Here is a 14,646-nt window from a genome sequence, read left to right as displayed (position 1 = left end):
TCTAGTATTAGTGAATAAGAGAGAAATATTAATTTAATACATATTTTATTTTCCCCCACTATTTGAATTCGCTGCCCTTGCACAATGTAAGCACAGGTCAAGTTAATATTAAAACGATATTGCAACTAGTGCAGTGCCCATATTAACCATGCCTCTCTCTCTCTAATAACTAATGATTTCTATGAATCAATATGGACACAACACAACAAGGTGATGAAATGTTACTGAATGACTAATGTACTTTGCTGAGAAATTTGCAACTGCGTAACCTATTCAAATTACTCTATCATTCTGTCCAGCCAGACTGACATCACACTCTAGCACTCGGTCTCTTCCGCTGGAGTGGCCAGAGCCTACTCTGCTCTGAACTAATGCTCTGAAAATGTGACACTCTAAATAAATGAACGACAATACCAACAGCATTCCATATTTACGAATGGCTTCAAAGTGCTTCAATGTATGTCAGTCCACCTGCCATGTGTGAAGTTGGACAAACAGTTTGGGAGATGCAAGGAACGAACAAACAGACAGACAGACAGACAGACAGACAGACAGACATTCAGTCATTTGTTGCATTACAGATAAATGAATATATAGATATTGATACACATGTTGTGCAGACATATTATCATCTTAGTTTGCCACTATTATTTACCCATGCACAGATGACAAAACATCCTATTCTTTGTTTGCTTTTCCTCTTTAAAAATGTGTGGAAAAATATTCAGACATTTTTTACTTGTCCTCTTATTCTGCCAGCGAGCTTACCTCAAACAAGACTGCAAGTTCATCCTTGGCTTAGTAAGCAACAAGCTAGCTTGAATTTTTTATGAAATGCCATAGGGACAGTAAAAAAGTTGTTACAGGAGTAATTGAGTTATTATAACAGTTAAATTGAAATCTCATTGTAGGCTACAGAACATTTCTTATAAAGGAAACAACTGGTAAAAGTCCTCAATGCTAAGATACTTTTTACTTTTATACTTTAAGTACATTTCAGAGCATGTACTTCTGTTACTTTTGCTTGAGTAAAGAAGTTGAATCACTACTTATACTTTTAGTAGTCTTCTTTTACAGAAGTATCTGCACTTCTACTTGTGTATGGAAAGTGTGTACTTGTGTGGATCTCTGACCACTACATTTTGCATTGAGTTCCAAAACAGAAACCGTTCAGTGCTATAGATACTTTATTCATACGAGGGAAATTTTAGAGCACTGTATGATTTGAATACTCCACTATAAACACTAGGAAGTATTCATGTCACACATGACTGATATTTTGGCTAATATTTTAGTTTAAGGAACATGTTAAGTATTAATACTTAACTAATATGTGTTTACGTGCTCAACAAGACCTGTATTAAGCATAATTGCACATATCTTAGGTCTTTATTGAACAATTTGTTATTCTTTCATAGTACATATTGTTTGGGCTTTTTGCCTTTATTTTGACAAGACAGTGAGGAGAGAGACAGGAAGTGTGTGGGAGAGAGAGATGAGGTGGGGTTGGGAAATGACCCGGGTCGGACTCAAACCCGGGTCCCCGTGGGCATTTGGAATTACCAAATGTGGTATGGGTGCAGGAGCCAGTTGCGCCACAGCGACCCCCAAACTATTTCTTATTCTTAATCAATAGGTACCGGTAATTTATTCTTGATAAATCCTTAATAAGCAACTAGTTGGTCTTGATATAAGGTTACTGGTACATAGCATGGATCAAAATAGAGAGTATAAAGACACCTAATACACTGTCTGAATACATGACCTATAGTGACAGAATAGAACCAAATTTAGACAATGTAAAAGAAGGCCATTACGTTTCTGTTTTGAGCATATATCCTTAAATATGAACTTAAATCAATACCAAGTAGTTGGTTATTAAGGATATATCGAGAATAAATATCCTATTCAGTAAGAACAAACTGTTGAATAAAGACCTAATAAATGCGTACAGACCTTATTGAACACTAACACATACTACTTATTTTGTCATGGCTAACATGTGTTTGCTAAACTAAAGTGTATAAAATATTTTGCTTTGAAACCGTAACACTTCTGTCAAATCATCAAAAGGCTCTGGTAGTTTTATTAATGTCCATTATAGAACTTCAACTTACCAATCGAGTGCATAAGACCACTGTCCACATTTGCATTGAGCAGATTGGACATTGCGAGGACAGTGCAGTGACGCAGCGATGCCAGGCGGCGAGACATGCCACGCTTCCTCCCCGCCACCTGCTGGCCCTCGTCCTCCACCTCACTGCAGTCGTTCAACAGGTTCATGAAGAGAGTGAAGTATCTAAAGGACAGACGGAGGAGAGACCGAGAAAGAAAGATGGAGTGGGGGTGCAGAGAGAGCGAGAGAGAGACCATGAGAAAGAGATATGGAGATTAGAAAGAGAATGAAGGGCAGGGAGGGGGGGAGAGAGAGAGAGAGAGAGAGAGAGAATGCAAGGGCATGGTCTGTGAAATATCTGGCCTCATACAACAGTTCTAAACGCAGATGAACACAAGTGCTACAACAAGGCATGGCATTAATTAGCATTGATAAAAGAACAAATGAACTCACAAGGGGACCAAGAGGTCAAAATCAGCACAGCCTCTCTTGTATAACAGTATCCTTGTCAGTTGCATGGTTTTGAATAGTAATGAATTCATGTAGAAAGGGTATTCCTTCCCCCATCATGCTAAGAAGGAGGATACTGTATACTGTATGCTCACACCCCCCATTGGCACAATATTTTTCTCATTACTGAGAATTTGCTGTTCAATATCTAGCTTGCAGGGGCACATTGGCCGATAATGCTCTGTACCACATCTGGATCTGGCCTTCCTCTCACTACAGCCCATCTGAAAGCGATGATGAGACAAAGAAGACAGAGGAAATGAAGAGAAGGGGGAAAAGGAGAGAGCAAAAACACTAGCAGTTTGGTTTTACTTGAGGAAGAGCTGGGACTTGGCCTCCATGAGCTCCACTCCGTCTCCCTCCTCTGGTTGCAGCGGTAACCCTGCCAGCAGCGACACCACTGCCTCCATACTGGCCTGGTCCAGGTCCCTGCCAAACACACAAACATACACAACACTCACGGATCCTCCCTAGTCTGCCATGCTCAAATGTGTCCTGCTGCTGAACAGATCAGGGCCTCAGGTCTCTTGCTTTTATAAGTGTACCGTGTCAAACACTTGATGTCGTCATCTGCTGCTTGATTTGATGTACCCATCACCCAGTCCGTCAGGTACTCCACCATCTTGTTTCTGTTGGCATAAACAGCACAGCAGTCCAATCACTCACCCACATGTTACACTGCCATGTGAGAGACAAACAAACAAAAGTGAAGTGAAGTGAAGTGAAGGTGGCTGTGGTTCAGGAGAGGATTACTGTAGTAGAAATACTTGGACAAATACGTAACGGCAGATGTGACTCAGACTGCATAGTACCGCGTGCAGATGTTTGATTGTGGACCGAGTCAGCTCACCTGAACTTCATCTCCTGGCAGAAGGACAAGTCATCCCTCCGCTCCATCATCACCTCCACCAGCTGGCACAGCTTAGTCTTGATCTGGATGGCATGGACCACGTTCCCCAGTACACGCACGTACCTGAGGAGCACACAGGTCAGGTCATCTTGCCCATAAAGGAAGGGCTATGAAGAAGAGAGACACTCCAGATTTTCAACTTTGTCAACTTTTAAGAGTCTCACAGGTCAAAAGACCATCGGATACGTTATGGGTAACACAGGACATGCTAGCATTTACCTAAGAAACACAACAGAGGTTGCAATCCTGGATCCCTGCCTCTGACAACAAGGAGCTGTTAGTCTAGTCTTACTGTACTTCAAACTTAATCTAGACTGACCAGCACTTCACAGTTATTTTAAAGATATAGACACCTTTGAGAGGTGGTCTATTGTGGGGACAAAGACAACAATTACTTTTTTCTGGAGAAAGGATTTTGTCATGAGTGAACATCACAGACCAAACTACCCTCCTCTCTTGCTCGTTTACAAAACACATCGGTTGGCCAGCCATAAAACAAGATTCATGTAAACCTAATAATTTTTTTCCTCCTCTATTTCACTGGACTGTGCCATCACCTTGCTGTACCAAACAATTACCACCACATTGTTGCATAGCGATAAAAAGTTCTCATCTCATCTTACACCTCCCACACTCTCACCTGACCAAATTGAGCATCATGGTCTCTATGCTGGCTAGGCCCAGGTGCTCCGAGCTGCCCTCTGTATGGCTATCCAGCAGGTTCTTCAAGATGGCGATAGTCTGCTCTACAAACTGAGTGTTGGTGTCATTAATGGGGACCTAGGAGGTCAGACAGAGCAACAACATTACAAATGCTCAGACAAAAAGACACGCTCACAAAATGTAAGAGACTTCTTGAGATAAACATAAATATACACAACGAATTCAACTGACATTGGATTTCAACAAAATGATTGATATTTGTAGATTTCCAATGTCTTGAAATCAAAATGCTTCCAAGACAACGGACAGACGGAGCAGTCATCTTGCTGCTGGTACCCACCGGCCCCTGCATCTCAAAGAACCTGCCGATGCTGTTCTTGAGCTTGTTGAAGAGCATGGGGTAGAGCGCCGGGCTCAGCTCCAGCCCCACCAGGTCCTTGATGTTGTTGCGGATCTGTAGGCCCACGCGCTCGTGGTTGCACACCATCAGCGACAGCAGCCGGTCCAGGAAGCGGCCCAGCGACGTCTCGCTGCTCACCTCGCATGAGCCCATGGAGACCATGGAGCCCTTGCGCTCACTCAGCGGGCCCATGGGGGGGCTGTAGGTGCCCGGGGCAGGCGTGTTGCGCCGCTGAAGGCACACCCCACCCAAGGCACACAGGAATCCAGTCATGTTGATCCACTCCTGGAGAGAGAAGAGCGCAGGGGTACATGACTATGTCACAATTTCCTTTCCTGTCAGAGACAATGTTGCCCCCTGGTGTCATTGTTATTTTCAGCAGCCATGCTTTCTTCAAATGATTGCCTCTTGGCCTATTCAGTATAGCTCATTCAGACTGTTGGATAAGAACAGGACAACATTCTTAGACTGGATCTCCCAACCTGTCCATCTTCCACCTTGTTTTTTGGATGATTGAGAATCTGCTTGGTTGCTTGATCCCATTTTGCATAAGTATCTTCCCAGGCCTGTAAAGAGAAGGATACATTGAAATGAACTGTGAAACTCACATTGAATATAAGAAAAGGAGATGTGTCATCACAAATAGCAAGCATGCAAACATGGAGCATGTTACACGTGACCTGACCTCAGTATTGCCAGCGGTAGGATGTTCTATTCTGCGGAGCAGTGCCATTACTCTTTTCTGCAGGGCAGAACGGCCTGTGTACACATACAAAATACACACACACACATATTTTCAAGAAATGTCTTAAAGGAGAATTCCGGTGTGATATTGACCTAAAGTGTATTGAAACATGATACCGAGTGTGAACGTATGTCTCATAGCCCATCTCGGCTTGTCCCCTGCACTCCAAAATCTGGCGCTAGTTAGCCGATGCTACCAACAGCTTTTTCAATAGTGGTGCTTCGGCATCGGGCTAGCCATGCAAATAAATCACTGTTTTACACGCATTTACGAGGCTCAATGTATCTCCACACTTCATTGGTAGACTTCCGAGGGCCCTAACATTTAAAACGAGACATTGAGAACTTTGAAAAAGCACTGGTAGTTTACTTACAAGACGATTTATACAGACAGTATCTTCATGAAGTTTAGCGTTTGCAGCCATCTTGAATTTAGTCACGATAAGTCGAGCAACGAGTAAGAATGAACAGGTATGATAAGGGATCAGATTCCAAAAATAATTCAGTGGAAATGCATGGATTCCATTTTCTTCCAGTAGCAGCAACTGGAATCCATGCATTTCCACTGAATTATTTTTTTGGAATCTGATCTGGAAACTTTGTGAACATACTGTCTGTATAAATCGTCTTGTAAGTAAACTACCAGTGCTTTTTCAAAGTTCTCACTGTCTCGTTTTAAATGTCAGGGCCCTCGGAAGTCTACCAATGAAGTGTGGAGATACATTGAGCCTCGTAAATGGGTGTAAAACAGTGATTTATTTGCATGGCTAGCCCGATGCCGAAGCACCACTATTGAAAAAGCTGTTGGTAGCATCGGCTAACTAGCGCCAGATTTTGGAGTGCAGGGGACAAGCCGAGATGGGCTATGAGACATACATTCACACTCGGTATCATGTTTCAATACACTTTAGGTCAATATCACACCGGAATTCTCCTTTAACATGAATGTTAAAATGAAACAGTGAATATAAGAGTATGCACTTCATATATGAGGGGGAAGAAAACAGTAATGAGCTGTGTCTTTTCCACAGACCTGTGGCCATCATGTTGCTGACCGAGGCGAACTCCATAAAGGTGTTGTAGTTGGGCAGGATGGTCTGCACCGGCACCTCGTCCACACCGCAGCGGATGTCAGCCTCTTCACACAGGTGGCGGAAACAGGACATGGCCACCAGCACGGCCTCCATGTCCTGGCTCCAGAGGAACGTGTAGAGGCACACCTCCAGTTTGGTCTGCGCCTCTTTACACGACGAGTTACCGCTGCCTACTGTGGCACTCTCCTGGAGGGGAGGGCATGCAGATCAATCATCATTTCAATTATATGCTCCCTTGTTTTACACCTAAATTCATTTAGAAGCTTCAGGGATCATGGTTTCAGAGAAGAATGTGGTGAAGTCACACAAGAGGCCCCGAAAGTTGAGGTCACTTAAGCTGAGGTCATTAGCTTTTTATTTTATTCTGCGTTCCTCACCTTGTTCTTCAGGAGAAACTTGTTCCTGCAGATGAGAATCTCCCGTAGCCATTTCAGGATCTCTGTGCTGTTGATCATCTGGTGACCGATGAGCTTCTTACAGATGAAGCAGAGAATCTGGGAACTGGAATCCACAGAGATAGCACATACAATACCAACATGAAAAAATAAAACCAAAAACTCAGACCATTCACATCTATGGCACAACAATCAGTCTGCTTCTCAGGGTCCGGTAAAAATATATGGTTCAATGTGATCCTTTATTCATGGACTAATAAATATTAGTATATCTGCTACTCATAGACTGTCCTGCAATGTTAATGCTTATATCATAACCACTGGTGGAACAGTTTATGTGTGACTCAATGTGTGGTCAAGTGAAAAGATGAAACTTGAGGCTCTACTTCACCTGATGTCCCAGAATGCCTCGATGGGGGCGTCAGGGTTCCACAAGTCAATGGTTTCAGGCTGGTGCAACACTAACAATGCCTGAAAAAGAGACAGGGAGCAGAAGACCATAATTAGTAAGTCATTAAAAACACGGGTCAATAAAGCACTGTTGACACTGACAGTGAAGGAGAAGAATGCAGTTCAAAAGAACAAGTGAGGTGGAGGAGGAGGACAGCAGTTGAGACTATTTTGCAATGCCCATGTGACATGAGAGAAGACTATGGAACAGACCTCCATGGCCTCTGGGGAGATCTCAGCGGAGTTGGTGTAGGGCACCAGCTGCACCAGCCCAATGATGAGCTCCGCTGTGCTGCTCTGGATCTCCTGGCCATGCTTCCCAGGGTTCTGTGGGCACACCGCCATTAAACACAACCACACACACACACACACACACACACACACAAAACAGTGTGCTAGACCAGGATTTGAAGTGTGTGTATGTGCTTTTATCTCACGTGCAGCATGAGTTTGGGGTCAGCATGGATAAGCTTGACCAGGGCCAGCAGCAGACAGCGGGAGTCCAGGTCTGTGGACTTGTCTTTGAACTTAAGGCTTGTAGTCATCTTCTCTTTGAATGTTTGGCTCTGCATAGACAAAGGACATCACAAGTCAACTTCACATTGTTTTGAATTGTTATTTTCTGATGAAATCTAATTGCACAGCACACAACCCCCCAATACTAGACTTTACATTAGGTACATGTGAAATTCAGACCTGATTGCATTGCTTTGACTAACTTTAAAGGTCTCGCTCCATCAAATATCTATGAACTCTTAACCCCTTATTCCTCTGCAGCTAGCAGTTCTTTAGTACTCTTCAGTAGCCTTACAATTCTGGCCATCCCAGAATCTTGCTTAAAATCTCAGCAGTAGAGCTAGAACAGATTTGATCCATATGTATGCTTTTTGAGATTTTAACCTACAGTATGGCCACTGGGTGGTAAGGACCTATTTCAACCCCGTTGCCCTACTAACAGCACAACAGGAGCACTCAGCAACACTGCATTGAAAACCAACCAGCATCTTCTAAAATCAGAGTGCCTGGTGTTCTGGGAGTATAAATGCAGGGTGCTGTGTGTGTGTGTGTGTGTGTGTGTGTGTGTGTGTGTGTGTGTGTGCGCGCATCACCGTGGTCATGCGTAAGGGAGCGTGTGCACTGGCCCCCTGCATCACTCGGGCCAGCGTCTCTGCAAACATGGCGCGCAGCTCCCCCGAGTAGAAGTACACGGCGTCTATCTTAGGCCACCAGTCCAAATGAGACTAGAGCAAAGGGAGAGGAAAACACAACCAGATTGACGCACTCTGGAAATACACAAGCAACGCTTGAACCAAATCAGAACCAATCAGAAATTCTCTGGGTAGACTGATGGATGTCATGAATTTGCCCTTATTCTTAAAAACAATCAGTAGGTCTATGAAGCTGAAGTGTATGAAATGCTGTTGGCCTAGATACATTATCTGCTATGAAGCCTGAGCAACCTATTAAAAATGACATTAAAGTCAGAGGAGTGTAACATCTGTACTGAGAGAGACAGTTACTTATTCATCAACAGATCCAATGGAACGATAGTGATGCTATGATTAGTGCAATTTAGGTGGATTCTGTTTGTAATGTGGGGAGCTTCGTACTCACATTGGTGATGATTCTGTGCAGAGAGTTGACCAGGACAAAGTGGAAGGTCTGCGGAGAGGAGGAGGCGAGGCAGACCTGAGGAGTGAGGGGTCAGAGTTGAGGTCATCCCATGACAATTCTGCACCAAAGTATGAATGAACTAAGCACAACAACAACAACAACAACAACTATTTTTACTTTATTTTTCACAACTTATGTTCTGAACTCCTGAGATTTGAAAACTGAACACTACCTCTTCAGTGTTACCAAATGACTAAATGTGAAGGTTAACATGATCAATATTGAACAACCAACCAAGCAGAGTAGTGTAGAACAGATAGTGCTGTTTGTGTTTGCACTAGGTTCACACAGCCATTTTACCAGGAAAAACAGAAGCGCATTAAATCTGCTCTATCTGCAGACAGGGCCAGACCTTGAAGTGCTGGTTGTTGTGGGGGTTGATGCGGAAGCAGGAGACAAAGCAGTCAATCATGAGGTCCACATCTGCGCTCTGACTGCCTGTCCCCCGCGAGAAGGGCTTGGCTGGGTTAAAGAGTAAGGCCTGGGAGGGAAAGAGAGAAACCATTAGAACAACACCCAGAGATGCTGGCTCCAGTCCCTCCATGTTGGTCTCATATTTGTCTTTCAATGTGTGTGTGTGTGTGTGTGTGTGTGTGTGTGTGTGTGTGTGTCCTGCATGAGTTACCTCACCCGACATGAAACGTGATCAGTTTAAAATGTGTGGAATCTAGCATGTATTGTCCCAACACTAGATGTGTCTCTACATATTCTCAATGTTCAAGTAGACCAACAGTTATGCACTATTCCATTTAAACTCATTCCATCCGTACTGAGGATCATTCCAGCCTCTGTGTACATCATGTACAGAACTGAGCAAATCCATTACTAGTGTGTATCCACTTCCATTACATTCTGATACTTTTGGAGGATGTATGGCTCATGTCCACAAACCTTGAGGTCCATGACTATAGACTGCACCAGGAGGAAGATGACAGAATTGTCCTCCCAGTTGATGTAGGTGGAAGCCTTGCAGAGCTTCACACAGGCAATGGCTGCACTCTCGGTCAGCTGTTTACTGGTACCATGGCCAGTCAAGGCCTTACGCAAGTTATCCAGGAACAACTTCTGTAATGACCAAGAAAATGTAAAAAAAGTTGCTGGGTTCCTGAAGTTACCACTGCTACAAACTATATTATTAAAAGATTATATATTATATATATATATATATATATAAAGATTATTATACGGCTCTTCACAATGCTAGTAGAACGCTCCATTGACTTGAATGGGATTTCCCAACGTTCTACGGTTAAATAAATTCATGTAATTACCGCTGCAAACATATAATTACCGCTGTCAATGGCAACGGGTTTTGTGCTGCTGATCATATCACTCCGCAAGTATTCCGGTCACTTCTTGCATTGGAACTTCATTCAAAAGTGAAAGCAGACGGTTGATCAGCTGTGTTCTAAAGAATGTTTGATTCAAGTTCAGCGTGTGTTGCGAACTATTTGTTTCTCAGCAAAAGCCACGACGAAACGGTAACAAATAAGTGTAAAGAGACATATTGTGGAGTTTATTTTTTCGTTTTGGCAAGTAGCCGTATAATAAGCGGGATAATGTATAGAACGCCGGTCATTATGGGAAAATAATTCCCTTCAGGGCGAAACAACACTTATTTTCCCAATAATGACCGGTGTTCTATACATTATCCCTTACGTAATATACAGATAGTATACACAAACAAATATATGAAGCCTATGAGTCTGTACTTTAATCAAACATATCATTATTTATTCATAATATGTAATCCCATGAGCAGTAAGCCTACAGACGGTCTAATTCTTACCTTGTTGGCCTTGCTGTCATCAATGGCCTCTTTGGTGATGCTCTGTATGATCTCTGGACAGAGGATGAGCAGGATGATCTGTAGTGGCCACACAGCAGCCTTACGCTTGGCACTCTCCGCAAAACTGTCCACCAGGTCAAAAAGCTTCTCTGCACAGTCTGAGACACATGGGCACACACACACAAAACAAAGGTCCTTATTCTCATGTGCAAAGTTTTATCTATGCTACAGAGAGTATGATAACAGAGTATGACAAACTCCCTGTTCCCGACTGTCCACAATGAGAAGTAAAAACACATGTGCACACTGACCTGCCATGTCTGTCTGTGGGCGCTGGTACAGCATGGTAAACTCATCTGGGTAATAATCCACCCAGTTCCAAAAGGCCTACAGATACAAGACAAAATTACTTTCATTAGTAAAATATATTGTGAGCTTGAGTGCTATTTTTTTAACTATTTTTTAACATACACTATTTTATAACAGGGTAATTCTTTTTATTTTCAATTATTTACTAATTATTCTGCAGCAACATTAAAACATTTGTGCACAGACATTTTGTGTCAACCAAAGCCAAAAATCTGAAAAAAAGCACAATAATGCTGAATAATGAATTGAAAGTAAAATCTAAAATTATTTCACCACAAATGAAGCCTCTTCAAAGATGTGGGTGAAGTACTGCACCACTGGGTGGCAGAGAAGAGCAAACGAGCCCAATCGTGTCCACTCGAGCCCTGGAAGTGGGCTGCCTTCAACTCACCTTCTCTAAACTGTTGATAACAGAAAGCTGGGCAGGTTTCTTCAAAGTCTTGAATTTCAATACAGTCTCTGTAAAAAGGTAAACACCAAAATATTACTATTAAGTCATATAGGTACCACACAAAATACTTATTTATACAAATAAAACAGGAATCTCCATAGTAATTGCACTGGGTGGTTTTTATTTTTTATAAGTTTTACCGTATTTGATTGATCTTATATGTGTGTGTATATTTTGCCATAGTAGGTAATATAATTGATAACATGACGCAAACATGACACATAAAACAGATTCAGAATACTGCAAGCGGAAATGGGATTTGTCTGCATCAGTTCAAATATGACATCCATTTAACACACGTCCCATGCTCACCTTGTAGCAGTCTTTTTAGCTTGGTACAGTCCACATTTATGTACTGAATGAGTTCGATGTCATGGACATCCACAGTGTCTTCTGAGCATACAGTGAGTTCCTGCATTCTAGGGTAAGAAGCAGAGAATTGCAGTTACGGATTCTGAATTGAGAAAAAAGTAAATAAGTACCATTTTAATAAAGGTGGTTGTCTTTCACCTCGGATCATCACCTCACCCCTTTCACCTCAGATCATCCTTAACTTTCCTCTCTACAAACTGGCAGCATTTACTAGTTAAGCAGTGGGGCTCAGCTCCAAAGCTCCAAACTCCTAAGCTCCACATGAGCGCACACACAAACCCTCCAGAAGCAGCTGCAGGGTGGTCAGAGCTTGTCGCCAGATGAAAGATTGGAATTCTTACATCTAGCTCATGCTACTTCTTATGAAATGCTAGTGTTCTATGCAACACAAAAGCTGCTCTGGCAGAGTTATGAAGCAGACTTTCATATCCTCCTGTGTATGGCACTATAGCAGTGGCAGGAAACCACAACAGACCCATGAGCTGTCTGGGGCAGGAGAGGGGTGCTAGGTGAGTATGGTAACTATGGTATGGTAACTATGGAGTGCTAACTTCAGGAATGTCCCGAATGTGAGGGAGGCCGAGGGCCGAGCTGGATCCCAGTCTCTCTACCTGGTTGAGATGCGGCTGAAGACGGCGTTGAAGTTGTTGCAGCTGAGGGAGAAGAGGACTCCGGAGGCGGAGGCCCGCAGGTCGGCGGCATAGAGGTGGCCCTCGCGGTACGTGTGAATGAAGTGGCAGATTTCTGGCAGCAGCTGTTTCACCAGCATGGCCTCATCCAGACGTAGGCAGTCCTTCGGTTGCTACAGAGGGGAGAGACATCAAAGAGATGTTTAAGCAAACTCATGACATAGTCAGGGCTACCGTGACCCTTGATTTAGGGAGTTCCCATACACTCACTCTAATGAGTTTGTTGAGATAACAGGGAGTCCTCTGGTGGCTCTAGATATAAGACTGAGATATGCTTCAGTTCAACCCACCAGTAGAACCCATTGGTTCCAGGGTCATACACATATCTTGCATAAATCTAAACTCACTTTGACAAGGTAACTTCATCCTTAGGATAGCTTGGAATCAGCATCCTGCCCTCACAGGAATAGATGAGCAAACAAATATCTTGGAGACATTCCAGCTCTCTGTGACCATCACCTTAATGGTGGTGATGTTAGTGTGGATGCAGTTCATTTTTGAAACATAGTTGAAAATGCTGGTATGGATGATGTGATATGTTTTCATTCTAAACGCAATAATGTGGACAGTCTCAATCTGGAGGACTATGAAGAGAAAGGCAAAAAGGGAGAGAGAAAAGGGACATCCTTTTGTCCGAGAAGGCGATCACTGCCAAAACAGCAGCAAACCTTCGAGGCCATCTGACCCTCATCTCCCATGGATCCATTGCATTTCCTCAGCCACATCCAAGGACACGGAGGGAGCCGCTCTAGAGCCAGCTGTTATTTGAGCAGGTGATCTCAGATGGAAGGATAAGAGCGCATACCTGAGCTCCACATTGTGATATTGTGTACAGTAAGAACCAGAATCTAAAAGTAAAGGTCAAAGAGGAGTCATGAGCGAGATGACGGTATCACCCAGAGCCCCTGGTACCGATGGCTTCAGAGATGACAAACTGAAACATGATCATTTGCATGGGTGAGAGGGGGAGAAGGGGTATAGTGGACGAGTCCTTCATGATCATTTGCATGGGTGAGAGGGGGAGAGAGGGTATAGCGGACGAGTCCCTCATGATCATTTGCATGGGTGAGAGGGGAAGAGGGGGTATAGTGGACGAGTCCCTCATGATCATTTGCATGGGTGAGAGGGGGAGAGGGGGTATAGTGGACGAGTCCTTCATGATCATTTGCATGGGTGAGAGGGGGAGAGGGGGTATAGTGGACGAGTCCCTCGGCCAATCTTACTGTTGATTTATGGACAAAAAGAACGAGTCCTAATGTACTGTATAATGCATGAACAACTGAGAAGTATCTCAATGGAAACACTTAAAGATGTGAATGACAGCTGCGTATCCAGGTTAGTCACTACTGTGATGCTCCGGGGGCAGGAGGTCGTGAGAAACAAGTGAAATCGTCATATTTGACAGCCTGCTTCCCATCACACTGTAGGACAGCAAACCACAAAAAGAGTCAAGAGTGAGTCATTCCCCACAGTGTAAAGCAAATCAGTAGCCCCCTTTTGGCGTTCCCTCAAGAAGCTCCTAGAATTAAATTCCTGTAGCGAGAAAGTTAACTGTTTATTTCAGTAATCACTACCTAGCAGGGTTGTGCAAAATTCAAATTGTAATTCTGCTTCCTGTTTGCTACCTCAACTGAAATGCAAGTGAAATTCAAGAATAGAATTGGAATTTAAGAGCCAGTTTCAATTCAATTCTGGAATTTTGCACAAACCTGCTACCTAGACCAACATTTCACATATTTAGCTATAATGTGCACATTTTTACTGTTCAAATAGGTTACTTTCAGAATAATAATATATCCGTTATCCTGTTTTAAACTGACCAGCCTATAACACTAGGAAATTCATGAAAAGCCAAGATTCACTTTCAACAAACCCCACTGGTGCTTTTTGGCTGCAAATTATGTTGGCCAGAATTTTACTATTGATAGAACAAAAAACAATAGGATCTAATGCGTATATGACCTGCCATGAGATGAATTTAATATGTGAGCGCTCTCTATGGTTACATGCACACTGCAGC

The 14,646-nt window shown here is 43.2% G+C and overlaps 1 protein-coding gene across 2 annotated transcripts in view; it reads right to left on the bottom strand.

Annotated features, from left to right (window-relative positions):
• nf1a (neurofibromin 1a) overlaps positions 1–14,646 on the bottom strand; it is an 86,041-nt gene that overhangs the window by 61,582 nt on the left and 9,813 nt on the right. For both annotated transcript variants that reach the window (XM_042064730.1, XM_042064731.1), the window contains exons 4-25: positions 12,549–12,739; positions 11,878–11,984; positions 11,506–11,573; positions 11,057–11,132; positions 10,746–10,903; positions 9,848–10,021; positions 9,309–9,437; positions 8,897–8,971; positions 8,392–8,523; positions 7,720–7,848; positions 7,496–7,609; positions 7,224–7,303; positions 6,815–6,938; positions 6,377–6,623; positions 5,285–5,358; positions 5,082–5,165; positions 4,540–4,884; positions 4,177–4,316; positions 3,477–3,599; positions 3,172–3,255; positions 2,939–3,055; positions 2,118–2,299 (exon numbers count right to left, since the gene is read on the bottom strand). In XM_042064730.1, the coding sequence (XP_041920664.1) occupies positions 2,118–2,299; positions 2,939–3,055; positions 3,172–3,255; positions 3,477–3,599; positions 4,177–4,316; positions 4,540–4,884; positions 5,082–5,165; positions 5,285–5,358; positions 6,377–6,623; positions 6,815–6,938; positions 7,224–7,303; positions 7,496–7,609; positions 7,720–7,848; positions 8,392–8,523; positions 8,897–8,971; positions 9,309–9,437; positions 9,848–10,021; positions 10,746–10,903; positions 11,057–11,132; positions 11,506–11,573; positions 11,878–11,984; positions 12,549–12,739 (2,953 nt within the window). The remainder of the gene's footprint in view (positions 1–2,117; positions 2,300–2,938; positions 3,056–3,171; positions 3,256–3,476; positions 3,600–4,176; positions 4,317–4,539; positions 4,885–5,081; positions 5,166–5,284; positions 5,359–6,376; positions 6,624–6,814; positions 6,939–7,223; positions 7,304–7,495; positions 7,610–7,719; positions 7,849–8,391; positions 8,524–8,896; positions 8,972–9,308; positions 9,438–9,847; positions 10,022–10,745; positions 10,904–11,056; positions 11,133–11,505; positions 11,574–11,877; positions 11,985–12,548; positions 12,740–14,646) is intronic.

The sequence above is a fragment of the Alosa sapidissima genome, chromosome 15 (genome assembly GCF_018492685.1).
Source record: "Alosa sapidissima isolate fAloSap1 chromosome 15, fAloSap1.pri, whole genome shotgun sequence".
NCBI classification, from domain to species: domain Eukaryota; kingdom Metazoa; phylum Chordata; class Actinopteri; order Clupeiformes; family Clupeidae; genus Alosa; species Alosa sapidissima.
The sequence above is the reverse complement of the archived record's forward strand: the minus strand, read 5'-3'. Positions and strand labels throughout refer to the sequence as shown.